Source organism: Drosophila mojavensis, unplaced genomic scaffold (assembly GCF_018153725.1).
Source record: "Drosophila mojavensis isolate 15081-1352.22 unplaced genomic scaffold, ASM1815372v1 contig_81, whole genome shotgun sequence".
NCBI lineage: Eukaryota > Metazoa > Arthropoda > Insecta > Diptera > Drosophilidae > Drosophila > Drosophila mojavensis.
This window is the reverse complement of record NW_025318907.1, coordinates 2,785,192-2,796,589: the sequence shown is the minus strand read 5'-3', so window position 1 is coordinate 2,796,589 and position 11,398 is coordinate 2,785,192. Positions and strand designations below refer to the sequence as shown.

Below are 11,398 nucleotides of genomic sequence, written 5' to 3'. Positions count from 1 at the left end.
ACTCAAAAGAAATTTTACATAAATAAAAATATATAAACATAATTTTTTAGAGTGTATTTTAATGGTAAAGGGCTGGGATCGTAAAGAATTTTATGATAAGATAATAGGTTACTCATAGGCATCAAATGATATTCGTCATGAGTGAAGGATCCCTGGTTTTATTTCATTTCATTTCAATTATTATATTGAATCGAATGTTTTAAACAATTTTAATATATTTTTAATTTATTAATAGGAAATGTTTATAAAAGAATGACTTATTCATATGAATGAAATTCTATTCAACGTGCTTCAGGCACGTCGTAATAGCGAGCACGAGACCAAGAGATGAAAGTCATGTGAGAATAAAATGTCTAATTGGATTTCGTCATCAATTATGTTGAAGAGGTTTAGGTCTAGTTCATATACATATATATTCAATACGAAGACCAAAAAGAATTTTGTTTAATCACTATAAATTTCATAGTGTTTAAAAACAAAGTAATCATTATTACCAACAATAAATGCTTGCTCTATTTTATCATAGAGCTGTGTTAATGGCTAAATATAGATATAGCAATGCATACATATGGTTTGAAAAGAATATTAAGATAAATATATATTTTGTATCGATTTATAATTTGTTGTATTTATTTATGGTATACTTGATGATGTAGATAATAAATACCAAAAAAAAAAAAAAAAAAAAAAAGAATTAAATATGATATTTTGGAATTTCAAAGTCGCAGTTACCCAAATTTATTATATTTTAATATTTAACTGATTGCAAAATAGAAGACATGTAGCAGAAATTTATAAATAATTAGAAAAAATTTCCACCAGTTCACAAACTGTATCAAAGACTGAAAGTCTTTCAGTGCATTAAAACATTAGCTGAAAAATATCCAAATTAAAATTCAGTGACTTTAGAACAGTTCTCCCTCGCTTTTCATATGATAATACAAAATAGTCTTTTATTGTTGTCTTATGCACAGTAACGTTACATAGTTTGTTTATTTCTAGTTACAATTAGTTTTGGGTAAGTGTATAAACTTTAATATTGCCTTAAATATCACAGCCAATGGACCTGCATTGATAGCAGGATGCAAGGAATTTCAAATGGATTTGGGTAAGTAAGTAAGCTAGGTGATATATAGGCGATACCATAAACCTGATCACCAGACCTGGACCATTCAAACCAAACCCCCATCCCTCCTTCAATAGCCTTCTTCGTTGTTATAGTAGACGTACTCGTGGCACCACACCTTGATATCGTCGTCGTTGTTACAGCACATGGGATAAATGATCTGGGATTTGGTGATCTTGGCACAGCGCATGCATAGCTCCATCGTGGCCTGATCCCGTTCGCACTGCTGCACCTTCAGTATGGTCTCGGGCGGCAGATTACCTGGATAGTCGCTGGGATCCACCTTAGACAGGTTGGCCGCATCTTCAGACGGTCTGCACTGGCATATGGCGAGACACGCGATCAGCAGCAGCAGCGACAGCAGCTTGTTCTCGAATCTCTGAAAAGCAGAGCAGAGCACTTAATTAACCAAAAATCCGAATGCGACGACCGATCATGTGATACGGTTAGAAATTTTGGTGCATGTCGCAGCCACTGACCCTATATAGTTATAAATTTGAATTATGACTTATGTATAAAGTGTGGACAGGCGACTCTATCTGGTTCTAGTTAGTTGCCCAATTACCAGCTCAAGCAAGATACTATGAAAGTGATCTGCAGTAGAAGACTTATCTAAATGTGCCACAATTGAGAAATTTTTGATTCCTATTTAAAATGGTAAAGTTCATTAAAGAATAGTGCAGGAAAGGTAATTATTTTTTTGTATGTTCACTCTTCTTGTTTGTCAAAAAAGATGTTAATCATTTATATTTTAATTAGCATTGCTATATATATATTCTCTAATACATATATATTTTGAAATATGTTGATTAAAAGTGTCTAGCATATATGCATGATTATCATTGATTTATTTTAAACTTCATATATAGCTTTTCAAACACACAACACTTGCATTCGGCTTGCAGATCTGTTCTTTAACTTTCATGGAAATAGTTTTGGTAACAGAAAGGGGTATATTAGTTTTGTGCTTGGTGTTTAGAGTTCCTTGAAAATCAGTCGATTCACAAAATTCTTATCTTCAGACAATTCTTATCACAAAAACCTATTTGTAGAGCATCGCACAGTCTGTAGCAACCGAATCGCTAATATACTCACTTTTTGAACCATTCTGTTTGCGTGCTAATACTAAATAGAGACGTGAAGTTGATTTGTTCTTAGTACTTGATTGCTATGTGAATTAAAGGCAGAGCCGGCAGCAACTGGAAGTCCCCACCGACAGTGTCTAACGTTTTATATCATCAAACATCGCACCCACGATGCCTTGAAGCAGTGCTTCGGCAGCAATATCGGCTCCATTCGGGAGCATCGACATCGGGCATTGGTCGGTTCTATAGATCGCATTCGAATACTGAGATTAAGGCACGCCTGCTCAGTCTCACCCTCTCTCCCTGTTCTCGCGATCTCTCTCTTCCTCTCCCTTCCTCTCTCACTCTCACACTCTCTGGGTTGCAGCTCAAGTGAATGACCAAAAAATGTGATTTACAAAAGAAAACAAATACCAAGAGGTGTAACCTAGATTGACCGTAACATACCCTATATTCTAGGAATTTCTTAAAACTGATTGCCTCAAAGTAATGAGTAATCGATTTTTAAATTATGTTTTTATTTCATATGCAATTAAATAATATTTACAATATTATTTTTGTATTATTGTAATTTATTTATATTTACATACAAATCAATTTGATTTTAATGGTTGAAAAGATCAAAGCAGCCAATTCAAATTACATAAATAGAAACAAATACGCCGCAAGCGTTGCACACATACATACATCTGTATGTACATGTACACAAGCCTATGCAAATAACGCAAGCCATGGTTAAAGCTCTCCATATCCACATTGCTGTATGTTAATTAGGTTGTCTCGCTCTAGCTTACGTGATCCTTAGCAAAATGTAGTAATGGCGTAATTCGTTTCCTTTGCCTGCATATAAAATACGTATGTGTGTATGTATGTACATGTATAAAAAGAATACTTACAATTTGCGAAGAAAAGCTTTACACACTAATAATAAATTGTAATGTTACTTAAGCAGCATAAATACAAATCATTAAAAACTCTTAATTTTTGAATGATTTAAATTAAAAACATTTTTATAAGATAATTAAAAGCCTTTTATTTCAAATTTATTATTAATGTGTAAAGTGTTACCTGATAAGTACTTATATGTATGTATATGTAAATATGTATACACTTTTTATGTAGAATTACTGTATTTACCGTCGCCGTATATTTCTCATGTTTTGCAGAATCTGTCTGGTAAGATATTAAGACACTAAACAAATCAAATTAACTAATTATATTTAATTATAATTAACCGTATATGTATGTACACAATCTACTCTCTATATATCTCTATCTATCTCTACTATCCCATCTATGTACTAACTATTTAGCAGGTTCAGGACGTGGAATGTATTCAAATTTGTATTCCAAAGCTAACATATGTTAAATATATATCAAAATAACATTTCTATATTACTATATTTAACATTTACTGCTTGCACTTACAGAGTGTCAACAGCATTTTCTGACAGCTTTTACAGCAGTAACTGACATTACCTAACCAGAAGCGAAGGACCTGACAACAGTTTTCAAATATTTTCGTTTCTGGTTAATGCAAAATTGTTTCTCAATCAGAATATTCTTTTGAGGTAAATTCAAATTGTAAATAAAATCGAGCAATATGCTGAGCTGTGTCTACGCGGGTCTGAGGTTGGGCGTTAAGGCTCAACTGGCCGGAGTTCCTATCCCAAGGAATAATTGGTATCGCAATGGGCGCGACGAGCGCAACTATAAGGTGACCGTGGTGGGCGCCGGAGGTGGAATTGGTCAGCCGCTGTCGTTGCTGCTCAAACAGAATCCGTTGATCCACCAGCTGACGCTGCACGATCTATCCAAAACAAAGGGCGTGGCCGCTGACCTATCGCACATCTGCACACCGACACAGGTCGACTTCTTCGAGGGTGTGCAGCAGCAGGCATTGATTGATGCGCTGCAGGATTCGCATGTGGTCGTCGTATCAGCGGGGCAGCCCCGCAAGCCGGGCATGACGCGGGGTGAGCTGCTGAGCACCAATGCCGCTGTAGCCATGGCTGTGTCCTGTGCCGCGGGCATCTCCTGCCCCCAGGCGTTGCTCGCCTTCATAACGAATCCCATCAACATGTTGGTGCCCATTGCGGCGGAGTTCTTGAAGGTCAAAGGTGTCTACGATCCGAAGCGTCTGTTTGGCATCACAACTCTGGACGTGGTGCGCGCCAAGACGTTCATTGCGGACTTCATGAACCTTAATCCAGCTATGGTGGATATACCAATCATCGGTGGCCATTCGGGCGACACCATATTGCCGGTCTTCTCGCATTGCTCACCTCAATTCACGGGCAACGAGGAGGACGTGGAGCGTCTGACGAACCGAATCCAGCAAGCGGGCAACGAGGTGATCGAGGCGAAGGCTGGCCAAGGCTCTGCGACCCACTCCATGGCCTTTGCCTCGGCTCGTTTTGTCAACGCCCTGCTCCGCGGCCTGAACAACGAGGCGAATGTCATTGAATGCGCCTACGTGGACTCCGATGTCACTGAGCTGCCGTTCTTTGCCACGCCGGTGCTGCTGGGTCCCAATGGCATCAAAGAGAATCTGGGCCTGCCCGAGCTGAATTCGGCCGAGCAGGATGCGCTCGAGAGGATGCTGCCCGAGCTGGGTGAGAGCATTAAGTTGGCCATAGAATTTGCCCAGACTGTGATCAAGGATTCCAATCTGAAGCAGGAGCAGGAGCAGCGCAAGGCAGATGCAATCGGCTGTAGTTCCGATTCTACGCAATTAGCACAGAACAACTAGGAAGAGCAGCCAGCTCTGCTGGCAGATAATCTGCAGCCGGAATCTTGACGCAGTTCCTCATTCATTAAATTAAATCACAAACACTATAAATACACACACACGCACGCACACACAGACATGCATACACATATGTATGCACATGTGCATACTATATGTATGTGAAACTAGTATGCTAGCTTGGGGTCGTCGCAGTCAATTGGTGAAGCATCATCATGTTGCTGATAAGTGATTGCATAGGCGCCTACTGATTACTGATGCCGGCATCTCCAAGGGGAATCCGTGCCAAAGTTTCCCTGATGCAATCCGCTGGCCGATGCCATCAATGCATTTTACTCAATTCTCTTGTTGTTCGCGCTGTTCGAAAATATCCATAGGAAAACTTTTCAAAAATGATATCACTGGACGTACGGTTTTCCCGTTTGAATTCAATTAATTAATTCATTAATCGAGCTCAATTTGCAACTATGTATGTAATTCAATAAATCAATAAACAAGTTTACATAATCAAAATAAAAATCCCCCAAAGAAAATATGCGTCACAAAACTAAACTCAATTTCGCAATAAATTCATTCTGTCAACTTTCCATCAATAACGGGGCAGCTGAGGAAAACATGGGTATGTACTATACATATATATATGTATATACATATTTTTATATTGTATATTCTATGCCCACTTGTAGGGCCGCAAGACCGTTCGATCGACTAATTAAAATTTATTGCCCCAAAGCATTTACTTGCCACCGAATACCAGGAAATCCCACTAATTATTGAGATCTTTATCGCAAGTTCATAGTAAAATTGCTGTGCTTAAATTAGATTGGATCATATTTTCAATTTATTGCTGGAAAGGTTACAACAATAAGTAAATAAATAAACTAGCTGCTTTTGTATAGCGAACTATATTGATTTATTAAAACATTGAAGCCGACTATGTATTTTATAATTTAATTATGATCATAATTGTAAGATAAGCATATGAAGTCTTAATTAAAATAATTGAAAATAAGAAAATAAAAACTATTAATTGTATATATTTAATAGGCAAGCCAAAATAAATAAATATTCTTATAAAATATATTCATGCTACATTTTTGCCTGATTTTTGTTTAGATCATGAACCAACACTCATGAGGAAAGATATAATTTTTGTCAATTCTCTACGCTTACAAGATGTATGTATATACAAAAAATACTAATTTTGATAATTAATATAGTTAATATTGCCGTATTTTGGGAACTTTACTTCTGTACAAACACTTTCGTCTCACTTCAATTTAAATATCTGAATTTTATATTATTATTCTTTTTTTTTTTATATGACAACAATATTAAAAACATAATGTAATTTGAAATCTCACATTTAGTATTTTTTTTTTAATGTTAAAGAACAAAAATATCATTTTCGAGTTAAATCGTATATATGTATATGTATATATGTATATGTAAGTGTTAGTAAACCATTAGAGGAGTTCAACAGTAACTAATAGTAACAGTAATAATAAAAACTTTAGTCATAGCCTTTTCAAAGAGGCGCACCTCTTATGAGCATTGAACAGGGTATTATACAAAAAAAAAAAAAAATTGGAAGTCTTAGGGAACCCCGTAAAGTAACATGATAGGGATCAGAAATGCAATGTCACTAATTAATATTTGAAATATAAAATAAAAATAAAAATTAATTAATAAATAAATTAAACATATACATATATATTTGCATGAATGTTATTATTATTTTATTTTTTATATCTATTCAGAGCTTAAAATATACAATACTAATATTGACTTATAATTAAAAATTATTATTTTTGTCATTATTATTACTAAAGTTAGTTAAATTATAATTTGGAATATTATTATTATTATTATATCTCAAATTTAGTCTATGCTACTATATTTCCCCATCTCATATTGTTATATCAATAAAAAAGTTGTATTTATATTATATGCATAGCTTAAGGGCATACAATTTATAATAGAATTAATAACATAGGAATTATCAATATATAGAAAATACACAGATAGTAAATATACCTGATTTAGCAAAACTTTGCGCCAGCCCCCAAAAATATTAAACTAATCTCATTTCAAATAGCAAAGTCTCTTGTGGGCTCTGCTTATCAGCGAATGATCCAATGTGAGGAAAGCAAAGTCTCTAGAAAAACCCATTTCAACAAAATTTCTTTCCTTATGCTGACTCCTTGAGCATTTGTATTTATCGATCACATAGTTTTTAAGTCAAGCGTCTACGGACTGTATTTAAAATTAAAAGCGAATATAAATTTGAAACGTTCAGTCACATTAAGCAGATATCACAAATCAAACCAATATGTTGTCTCTTAAATTGATGAAGTATGTTTCTGCCGTATCTCCTTTCAGCCCGCTGAAGTGGAATTTGAGGCGTGGCATCAAGGTGGCCGTCGTTGGAGCTGCCGGTGGCATTGGCCAGCCGCTGTCGCTGATGCTGAAGCTGAATCCGCTGGTCACGGAGCTATCGCTGTACGACAAGGTCGATACGAAGGGCATCGCCGCCGATCTCTCGCACATCTGCACGTCGAGCACCGTGCGCTCCTACTTCGGCAAGAAGGAGCTGATCGATGCACTGGAGTGCGCCTCGATTGTTGTGGTGGCGGCCGGATTGCCGAGCAAGCCGGGCATGGATCGCAGCGAGCTGCTGGACGCGAATGCCAGTGTGGCGTCAATTGTGGCAAAAGCCGTTAGCAACGCCTGTCCATCGGCGCTGCTGGCGTTCATCACAAATCCCGTCAACACGATTGTGCCAATTGTGGCGGAGGTGCTCAAGCAGGAGGATGCGTACGATCCGAAGCGTCTGTTCGGCGTGACTACTCTGGATGTGGTGCGTGCCAAGACCTTTATTGGCGAGCTATTGGACATCGATCCACATACTGTGAGCATTCCGGTAATTGGGGGTCATGCCGGAAAGACGATTCTGCCGCTGCTCTCGCAGTGCGACCCCAAATTGGAGCTCGACTCTGAAGAGAAGGCCCAGCTGGTTAGTCGCATACAGGACGCGGGCACCGAAGTGGTCAGGGCAAAGGCGGGCAAGGGCTCCGCCACTCTGTCCATGGCCTATGCAGCCGCCCATTTCGTTAACTCTCTGCTAAGGGCCGTCAACCATGAGGAGAATATCATCGAGTGCGCCTATGTGCAGTCGGATCTGTCCGAGGCGGAGTTCTTTGCCTCGCCGGTGCTGCTGGGACCAAAGGGCATTGAAAAGAATCTAGATCTACCTGAAATGGATGACGAGGAGGAGAAGCGTTTTGGGGATATGATTGCACAATTGAATAAGGAAATTGAAGACGGTGTCAAGCTGGTCGCCTGCTAAAATCGGGTGCAAATTCCATAGAAAGTAGAGTTCAAATAAACATTATCATCAATACCCGTCAGCTGCCTAAGGTCTTTTGCATCTATTTTTATAGAGTTAAGCCGACATCTATTCATATACATACATATATAACTATATTTATTGATATACATGTGTATTTGAAGACCCACTTTCAATACTGCCTAGGACAAACAAACAATGTATTGTGTGTACTACCTATTACCATGCTGATAAGTTAATCATCTTGTTTCAATCATCCATACTTCATTTCATTCTAAGTACATATTCGAGTTAAAGCTCAACTAAGCACTCATTCAACGTGTGCTATAATATAGAACCCAAGCTTTCGGAACTGGAATACGAGATTCCTGAAATTAAATCATTTCGACAAAACTAAAAATATATTTCGCACTATCTGATGTTTACTTAGCTACTTATCGCTCGCTCAACTAATTAAACTATGACTAAAGGAAATCGGGTAATCAGCAATGGGGATCACGTCGAGGGTTTGAAACATGTTAGGCTAGGCCAGACGAAGATCTAAGAAATGAATGATTAATTAGTAAATTAACAAAATTTATAGCAATAATAAACATTAGATTAGAGACAGAGACAGAGAGAGCAAAATAGAAAGGGGAAAAGAGAATGAGAGAGAGGGGAGGAAATGTAGTAAACGTATGTTATAGGGATAAAAGAGGACAGACATAGACAGAGAAATGGAAGGAAAACAGATAGAAAAGAAAATAAACTCTATATCTAGATTTCCACTATAGAAAGACGTAGAGAGAGGAAGGAAAAGGTACAGAGATTGAGAAAGTAAGAGAGAAAAACAAGAATGCAAGAAAAATGGAAAGAGAGAGAGAGAGAGAGAGAAAGACAGAGAGAGCGAGAGGGAGAATTAGAGGGAACAAATGAAAGGCAGAGAGAGAGAGAGAGAAACAAAAAATAGTGAAGAGAATCAGAGCAAAAGTTATGTATAGGGCGAGATTCAGAGAGAAAGATTTTTTAATTATGTTTATATTCCTTCATAGTTTATACATAGTTTGGACCATAATTCACCTCAAGGTTTCCACGTGCCATCTGATAAGCTTTTTGTTTTGTATGTCTTTACCATACGAAATTTCAACATTTTTATGAAATGGTAATTTTCGGATTAATAGTTTTGTTTGAATCTGTATAACATATGAAAGTATGTCATAATGTTACGAACATCTTTAAAAATACACCATAGAATATTTATATTATTGGGTATACAGAAACTACTAATGTTTCTCAAATGCTTTTAGTATTTGCTTTAAGAAAATAAAAGCCAACTTACAGTTGAAGGAAATTCAAACTTTTTTCAATAATCATGCTACATTTTCAATATTACCTTTTTCTCTTAATGGGCGGTTCCATAGCGCTAATAAAAGACCTACTTGTATGTGTCACAGAAAGTTAAGATAAAGCTGCTTGGGTCCTATGTATGGTTATCAATCAGTTCTTATAACTTTTCCATAAATAACGTGTTGTTCTATGCGCTTAGTGATACGCCCAATAGAGGCCTACTGGGGCTTTTCGTATGGCTCACAGCTGAGCAGCTGAGCAGGTGTAACCTTTGATCATATCAGGCGGCAGGCAATCAGTATAATAACAAACTTGTTATGATCAATGGAGCTACTTACCTAGTATATACATACATATGTGATTAGGAAATCATAATTTGGCCCAATCTGACAGCCCTTCAATTCGCAGATTAAAGCTAAATAAAACTTATTTATATAGCGATCAATAGCAATGCATCGGCCACCCTTGACAATGAACTTTGAGCGACTGATAAACGGGCAGATTAGGCTGGCGGGGCTAATGGACACGTCATTTTTATTAGTTCATTCGAAACCTGTTCCCAAGTTGTTCCCAATATTAATTGGGTTGGGGCAGGAGATCACCAAATACAAAACAAACACAAATCTGTGTCAATTCTGAATATCAATAATTATTTCAATGGCTAATCAGGTGTATCAATTCAAATAGATCTCTCGTATAGTTGCCAATTGTTGCTAGCCAACAGTTGAGATACGGAAACGCTTAAGCATATGTATATTTAGAGAATTATTATTATTATTATTATGGCGCGTCTGGGGTTATAAATACCTCTATATGTAGAGTGTTTACTCCGCTTCAGTTTATTATCAGTCCGAGTTTACTGGGGTCGCCTCGTTGTTGTTTGTCTGGCTTCGCATGAGTAATTTCATCACCCGAAATACATATTCTGGTTCGATCAAGGCAAAAATTCTGACATATTGCTGAAAATCTATCGTTTATCTTAGGATCTCAGTGAAATTTCAATTAACTTTCTCTTCATATGTCTACATATACAAACATACATATATATATGTATATGCATTCTCGATTTGTCTAGCGATCAGTATCAGCAGAAGTATTATTAGACGGGTGCGTGCCCCACTTGAGATCCGCAATTCCGATCGCATATGCGATACGATGTCTGCAATTGTTTTTGCGTCTCAAAAAATCGCCCACGTAGCTTGATAAGCACAATATAAATCATAAATCATCTAATCTCCATATTAATGTGTCTGCACTGAAGGTTAATGATTTTTCTAATAAAAACACACTTGAATCATCGACATCGCCAGCGGCAATCCTTGATCTCACTCAACAGAACAAAAGAAAAATATAAATAATATATATATAATTTCTTAATAATTTATTCAACTTTGAGTTTTCGAACTTAGAAATCGAGTGAAGAATTGTGTGTGTGCATATATTTATTTGCAATTAGGATATATTATTACATTTATTATAGCATATATTTAGAGAGTTTTTTAGATAATCGAGTTCATATATGAAAACCCAAGTGTCTAATTTACTTTCTCTAGCTCTTATTGTTTTCGAGTTATGATTGATAATTAATGCCAACTACAGATGTTTATACAAAAGATCAATTAATAGAAAAAAATATATTGGCTAAAGATATTAAAGATATACGGCTTCCAGAGAAGTCTACTTTTTATTATGCGAATTCCTTGGACTTTTTTAATTTCGTTGAAAATGCACCAAAGTAGACTTTTCCGGATGCCCATATATAA

At 36.8% G+C, this 11,398-nt stretch overlaps 3 protein-coding genes across 3 annotated transcripts; 2 read left to right on the top strand and 1 right to left on the bottom strand.

The window, feature by feature from the left end:
* Window positions 1-923: 923 nt before the first annotated feature.
* LOC6580552 lies at window positions 924-2,340 on the bottom strand. The gene is made up of 2 exons (XM_002006347.4): window positions 2,222-2,340; window positions 924-1,505 (listed from the first exon to the last, which is right to left on the bottom strand). Exons 1-2 carry the CDS (start codon window positions 2,231-2,233, stop codon window positions 1,197-1,199), a joined length of 321 nt encoding a protein of 106 aa, XP_002006383.2. The 5' UTR covers window positions 2,234-2,340; the 3' UTR covers window positions 924-1,196.
* Window positions 2,341-3,678: 1,338 nt separating this feature from the next.
* On the top strand, window positions 3,679-5,493 carry LOC6580551 (malate dehydrogenase, mitochondrial). The gene has a single exon (XM_002006346.4). It carries the CDS (start codon window positions 3,815-3,817, stop codon window positions 4,961-4,963), a length of 1,149 nt encoding a protein of 382 aa, XP_002006382.1. The 5' UTR covers window positions 3,679-3,814; the 3' UTR covers window positions 4,964-5,493.
* Window positions 5,494-7,172: 1,679 nt separating this feature from the next.
* On the top strand, window positions 7,173-8,370 carry LOC6580550 (malate dehydrogenase, mitochondrial). The gene has a single exon (XM_002006345.4). The coding sequence runs from the start codon at window positions 7,293-7,295 to the stop codon at window positions 8,307-8,309; it is 1,017 nt and encodes a 338-aa protein (XP_002006381.1). The 5' UTR covers window positions 7,173-7,292; the 3' UTR covers window positions 8,310-8,370.
* Window positions 8,371-11,398: the final 3,028 nt, after the last annotated feature.

Bases quoted from the DNA above. Each gene is read 5' to 3' on its own strand.
- LOC6580551 (XM_002006346.4), top strand. From the start codon at position 3,815: ATGCTGAGCTGTGTCTACGCGGGTCTGAGGTTGGGCGTTAAGGCTCAA.
- LOC6580550 (XM_002006345.4), top strand. From the start codon at position 7,293: ATGTTGTCTCTTAAATTGATGAAGTATGTTTCTGCCGTATCTCCTTTC.